A 6898-nucleotide genomic window follows, 5' to 3' on the forward strand; every position below is an offset into this window, starting at 1 on the left:
CATTATTTGAAAAAAACTGGTACAACAGAGAACCTCTTCATCATCATCATCGTTTAACGTCCACTTTCCATGCTAGCATGGGTTGGACGATTTGACTGAGGACTGGTGAAACCGGATGGCTACACCAGGCTCCAATCTGATCTGGCAGTGTTTCTACAGCTGGATGCCCTTCCTAACGCCAACAACTCCGAGAGTGTAGTGGGTGCTTTTACGTGCCACCCGCACGAAGGCCAGTCAGGCGGTACTGGCAACGGTCACGCTCAAAATGGTGTATTTTATGTGCCACCCACACAAGAGCCAGTCCAGGGGCACTGGCAACGATCTCGCTCAAAAGTCCCGAAAATGATTAAACCAAAGACATCACAGTGACCGGATTTTTCCCCTTATGAATGCGTTTGTGTGTTTTAAGAGTACCCTTTTCAGAGAATGATTTATCACAGATATCGCACGTGTACGGCTTCTCTCCTGTATGAATTCGTTTGTGTATAGTCAAGTGTTCATTTCGAGAGAACGATTTGCCACAGATATCACAGTGAAATGGTTTCTCCCCTGTATGAATGCGCTTATGCTTAGTTAAGTGACTCCCATCGGAGAAAGATTTACCACAGATATCACACTGATACGGTCTCTCTCCTGTGTGAATATGCATGTGTGTATTTAGTTTGCCTTTCTCAGCAAATGATTTACCACAGATCTCACAGTGATATGGTTTCTCTCCTGTATGAATACGTCTGTGTGTAGTCAAGTTGCTGCTTTCAGAGAAGGATTTACCACAGATATCACAGTGATATGGATTTTCCCCTGTATGAATGCGTTTATGTCTAATCAAATGATGATTGCGAAAGAACGACTTGCCACAGATATCGCACTGATATGGTTTCTCTCCTGTGTGAATGCGCTTGTGTTTAGTCAAGCAGCCTCCGTCGGAAAACGATTTACCACAGACATCACAGTGATATGGTTTTTCTCCAGTATGGACACGTTTATGGATAGTTAGATGACCAATTTGAGAGAATGAACTACCACAGATATCACAGCGATACGGTTTCCCTCCTGTATGGATGCGTTTGTGCGTAATCAAGGCATGACTATGAGAGAATGACTTACCACAGACGTCACAGCGATATGGTTTCTCTCCGGTATGACTACGTTTGTGTGCTGATATTTTACCACTCTCGGAGAAAGATTTTCCGCAGATATCACAATGATATGGTTTCTCTCCTGTATGGATGCGCCTATGTTTAGTTAAGTCTCCATTTTCACAGAACGATTTACCACAGATATCACAACAATATGGTTTTTCCCCTGTATGAGTTCGTCTGTGCCTAATTAAATTACTACTTCCAGAGAATGATTTTCCACAGATATCGCAATGGTAGGGTCTCTCTCCTGTATGAACACGTTTGTGAGTAGTCAAGCTGCTATTCTGAGAGAACAATTTACCGCAGGTGTCACACTTATATGGTTTCTCACCTGTATGACTATGTTTGTGAGTAAGAACTTTACCTTTCTCAGAGAATGACTTACCACAGATATCACAGTGATGTGGTTTCTCTCCTGTATGAATACGTTTGTGCGTAGTTAGGTTACCTTTCTGAGAGAATGATTTACTACAGATATCACAATAATGCAGCATCTCTTTCTTTATATCACAAGGAACGTCAATCCTTTTAGTCTGTCTTTTACGCTTAACCTTGTCACTACACATTTCATATTCCATCACTTTTTTTCCTCGAACCTCAACACAGATATTTTCTTCCTTGCATTTTCACTGCTCTACTGTGACATGCTATTATCGTTGTCGGTATACAATAATGCTGGAAAACACTTCTGTAACCCAAGTCTAAATAAAACGAAAATTCCTTTGATAAATTATTTGGTGACATGTAAAACGCACCTGTTCTGACGACATGTTAAAAGCATCAAGTACACTCTGCGGAGTGGCTAACATTAAGAAGGGCATCCAGCTGTAAAGAGAATGATCTGCCAGAGGTGTCAGTCATATGGCTTGTTTCCTGCATTCGTACGGACTTAAAACACCTCTTTGTGTAAAATTTGCCCAAGTTTCACTCTTCACCACCCAGATTACTCTGTCAAATGCTTATCGCTTCACATTACTTCAAATTAATCGCGCATTCTATTTCAGTTTCGATATTTTGATCACGTGATGTTTATTTTGAGAACACTGTAGGCCAGGTATGAGAGGCCACATCTGGCCAGTGTGAACAGAGAACCAGTAGAATGTTTGGACTAGATATGGCCAGTTTAAATGCAAAAAAAAAAGGCTAAGTTGAATCCTATATAATTTTGTACATTTTCCAAATAGTGAATAAGACAGAAACGTTGCTATAACTCTCAATTCAGAAGAAATATTTCACAGTAATTCACCATAGATATATTATATGAACAGTGTTATATCTGTTGTGTATAACATCTTCCTCTTGTGTTTAAAACCTGATCAATATTCATGATGTAAAAATTCCTTTATGCCTCAGACGTCTGATATTCTGAAATGATATAGAAACACTTGAAGCTATAGAAAATATATAAAAAGAGATTCAACAATAGAAACATTACTATATTTAAAAAGAATAAACTAGATATGAACTTTTAACAGAATTAAATCTGAGCATGATCGTTACCAGCGTGTTTACGTCCCCGTAACTTAGCGGTTCGGCAAAAAGAGACCGATACAAAAAGTACTAGGCTTCCAAAGAATAAGTCCTGGGGTCGATTAGCTCGACTAAAAAGGCGGTGCTCCAGCATGGCCGCAGTCAAATGACTGAAACAAGTAAAAGAGTAAAAAGGCAATAAATTTAAGGGTTGGGGGGGGGGTACTCATGTCGAAGTTATGCCTCCTAAAATGTGTACCTGGGTACGCATGGTTAATGACAGTCTTATAAATTAATTAAATTAATGACCACGATGGTATTTGCGATGCATTAATTTACACTCGTCTCTCTCCCAATCTGTACAGGATGGTTGGTACACCACCACAACACAAACATCTTTAAAATAACTTATAAAACAATTTCAAAATAAACTTTTAGCTTCATTGTAGAGTTTAGTCGAGTACTAACGAGGTTTTATTTTCATTTCATTAAACAGACAGCAGTGTGTTTAACTTTCTGAATGTTAAAACGAAATATCGCCTTAATTATTAATTTAATTCAATCATTGACAGCAAATATAATTAATATTGGCATCTCTAACCAGCAATATCAAAAGCTTTTCAATTACCGATGTTCCCCTTAATTTTAGTAGATAATCTGTAATATATATATATATATATATCTTACCTTTTTTTGGTAGTATTTACAGCAAAAGATCGTCTATATGAACAGCAATACATACAACATTACTCGTTGTTTAGGCGCGAAGCTATGGGAGGTAAGCACTTGACAACGGAAATTTTGAAAAACCGACTGGGAAATATGAACAACGAAAAGAACTAAGTTTCTGTACATAAGCTGAAAGATGTGGTTTAAGTACCCTGTATAACATTTTTTTTTTCTTGGTGGTGGTGGAATTTCAGAAAACTTTTGCGAACTTGTGTTCTGCACACGGGAATTCATACAATTAGGCAAACAAAATCGTGGGTGATTTAAGAGCGATTTTGCTGTTATTTTTAGCACATCACTTTGACGTATTGCCGTTTTCCAATATTTTTCTCTGCCTTGCCGACTTGCGGAGATAAAGCTTGTCTATTGGTTCCATCACAAACGACCTTGATAATTTAGTAGGTTGACCTGACTACAAATCATTTTCTTACTATTGATCCGTAGACATTAAACAACTCCTTAATAAATAAATCTAGACCAACGGAGCCGCGCCCTCCTCTCATGTTAGAAATATAGATAATTGGGTCACTGGAGTCAGTTACTCTCCCCGCCCCCTAAAACCTCTACTAACCCTTAAATTTCTCTGTTCTGATCAAGTGTGAAAGTAGACACAAGCCCCACGGTTATATTTTTCTATTATTTTTTCGTTTTTATTTTTTGTTCACCTATTACTTGTTCCAGTCATTAGACTGCGGCCATACTGGGGCACCACATTGAAGAATTTTTAGTTGAACGTATCGACCCCAGAATTTTTTTTTTCCCCTTTTACTCGTTTCAGTCATTGGACCAGCTTGAAGAAGTTTTGGTCGCAGAAAAATCAGCATTTTAAAATATATATTTAGAGTCTTTTGTTTTTTTTTCTCTCAGCACTTTCAAATTAATGAGAATAAGTTGAACTTTCTCTGGCCGTTGAAGGTCTAACAGAAACCTAGTCATTCTAACATACTTTCTTATCATTTACCTAAATAGGGAGATGGGTGTTTCTCCATAAAAATGACAAATTCTGGTTTTTGTGATAAAGAGAAATAACCCAGAAATCGTGATATACAGATATTGCTTTGAGCTGAATGGTGGGGTGCTAGATTCCCTTGTTCGAAAATATAAGGACACAGATCATGTCGTATAGCCAGCTGGAGACGCTGTCTCCTAGGGCTAAATTACAGTAACATTCGTCCTAAACCAGGACTGCCATGTTATGTTGGCAAAAATTTTTCCTCCAAAGTAGCGTTGCTGAATATAATATAAAAAAAATATACATGCATATATAAATATATATATATATATATACATACACACACACACACACATATATATATGACAGACTTCTTTCAGTTTCTATCAACCAAATCCACTCACAAGATTTTGGTCAGCCCGCAGCTAAAGTAGAAGACACTTGCCTAAGGAAGCCATGCAATGGGACTGAACCCTGAACCATGTGGTTAGGGAGCAAGCTTCTTACCATACAGTCACACCTGTGCCTATAATGAAGTATTCCCATTTATGGTGTGCGTATATATTTCTAGCATAATAACCTATAAGGTAATGTTATCACTGAAACATGAAAAGACATCTGTCATACACACAACTGGACAAACATTAATAGTAATTTTTTATTCATTCAGAAAATATCTTAAATGGAATATATATGAATATTATGAAAGAACAGATTTTATTAAAAATATCAGAATGGTAGATATTGATAAGAAGATATAAAAAATATAGGGTTAGCAACTTGTTAGAACATGCTGTTATACATTTATTGTTGTATAAGACATTCCTTTCAACAAATGACTTTTGATATTAATACAGTCACTTGAGAAATATAGATGTAGTTAATTGTCTTTTTTGAGAGGATATACCACAGAATCAGTTACATGGTTTCTCTTCCATATGAATGTGTCTGTGTTTATCTTAGAGATTTATTTGAGAGAAAGGTTCACCACAGATGCCACAATGACATGGTTTCTCTCCTAATGAATGAGTCTGTGAGTAGTCAAGTGATCTATTTCAAAGAATGATTCACCACAGACATCACAACGATGTGATTTCACTCCTGAATGAACACATTTGTGTCTACTTAAATGTCCCTTTTGAGTGAATGATTTACTGCAGATATCACAGTGATATGGCTTCTCACCTGTATGGATAAGCTTGTGTTTAGTTAAGCTAACTTTTATAGAGAATGATTTACCACAGATATCACAGTGATATGGTTTCTCTCCTGTATGAGTACGTTTATGTACAGTTACATTACTTTTTTGAGCGAATGATTTACTACAGATATCACATTGATATGGCTTCTCTCCTGTATGAGTAAGTTTGTGTGTAGCTAACTTATCTCTCACAGAGAATAATTTACCACAGATATCACACTGAAAAGGTCTCTCGCCTGTATGAATAAGTTGGTGAGTAGTTAAGTCACTGTTTCGAGAGAATGATTTACTACAGATATTGCAATGATATGGTTTCTCTCCTGTATGAATACGTTTATGTACAGTTACAGCACTTCTGTGAACGAATGATTTACCACATATATCACAATCATATGGCTTCTCTCCTGTATGAGTAAGTTTGTGTGCAGCTAAGTTAACTCTCACAGAAAATGATTTACCACAGATGTCACAGTCATATGGTTTCTCTCCTGTATGAATACGTTTATGTACAGTTACAGCACTGCTTTGAGTGAATGATTTACCACAAATATCACAATGATATGGCTTCTCTCCTGTATGAGTAAGTATGTGTGTAGTTAAAGTTGCTTTTAGGGAGAATGCTTTCCCACAAGTATCACAGCAATATGGCTTCTCTCCTGTATGAATACGTATGTGTTTAGCTAAGTTAACTTTCACAGAGAATGATTTATCACATATATCACAATGATATGGCTTCTCTCCTGTATGAGTAAGTTTGTGTGTCGATAAATGCTGCTTTTGGGAGAATGATTTTCCACAAATATCACAGTGATGCAGCTTCTCTTCTGTATGAATACGTTTGTGAAGAGTAACTTTACTACTTTTAGAGAATGGTTTACCACAGCTATCATAATGATACAGGTTCACTCCTGAATGAACATGTTTGTGTACAGTTAGGCTGCTTTTGTGAGTAAATGATTTACCACAGACATCACAGCGATATGGTGGCTCTCCAATATGAATGAGTTTATGAATATCCAATGCATTATTTGTAGAGAATGATTTACCACAGATATCACAATGATATAGTTTTTGTCCCATGTGAATATTTCTGTGAATAGTTAGGTTACCTTTTTTAGAGAATGATTTTTCACAGATATCACAGTGGTATACAGATTTTCCTCTTTCTTTGGGCATCTCTGCAGGTAAAACTAACAAAACTCAAAGTTTCTCACACAATTCCTCTTTCTGTAATTTTTTTCTTCAACAAAATGTCTGGAAATTTTCTTTCTTCTTGTTTTTATATTTTATTCCTAACAAATATTACAACTGCTATATTATTATCAAATATAAGCTTTACTGATATCTTTAAGATGTTGCAAACGTCTTTACAAATTTATCCAAGTTTATTCAGAATTCAAATTT

At 36.5% G+C, this 6898-nt stretch overlaps 2 protein-coding genes across 2 annotated transcripts; both read right to left on the reverse strand.

Moving 5' to 3' along the window:
• Window positions 1-6: 6 nt before the first annotated feature.
• LOC128251245 (zinc finger protein OZF-like) lies at window positions 7-3627 on the reverse strand. The gene is made up of 2 exons (XM_052977979.1): window positions 3300-3627; window positions 7-2507 (listed from the first exon to the last, which is right to left on the reverse strand). The coding sequence occupies exon 2, from the start codon at window positions 1718-1720 to the stop codon at window positions 347-349; it is 1374 nt and encodes a 457-aa protein (XP_052833939.1). The 5' UTR covers window positions 1721-2507; window positions 3300-3627; the 3' UTR covers window positions 7-346.
• Window positions 3628-4937: 1310 nt separating this feature from the next.
• On the reverse strand, window positions 4938-6892 carry LOC106877978 (zinc finger protein 665). The gene has a single exon (XM_014927054.2). The coding sequence runs from the start codon at window positions 6668-6670 to the stop codon at window positions 5312-5314; it is 1359 nt and encodes a 452-aa protein (XP_014782540.2). The 5' UTR covers window positions 6671-6892; the 3' UTR covers window positions 4938-5311.
• Between the last annotated feature and the right edge of the window lie 6 nt (window positions 6893-6898).

This window comes from Octopus bimaculoides, chromosome 29, assembly GCF_001194135.2.
Source record: "Octopus bimaculoides isolate UCB-OBI-ISO-001 chromosome 29, ASM119413v2, whole genome shotgun sequence".
Classification (NCBI taxonomy): domain Eukaryota; kingdom Metazoa; phylum Mollusca; class Cephalopoda; order Octopoda; family Octopodidae; genus Octopus; species Octopus bimaculoides.

Coding starts and splice junctions, on each gene's coding strand:
- LOC128251245 (XM_052977979.1), bottom strand. CDS start 1,720: ATGGAATATGAAATGTGTAGTGACAAGGTTAAGCGTAAAAGACAGACT.
- LOC106877978 (XM_014927054.2), bottom strand. CDS start 6,670: ATGCCCAAAGAAAGAGGAAAATCTGTATACCACTGTGATATCTGTGAA.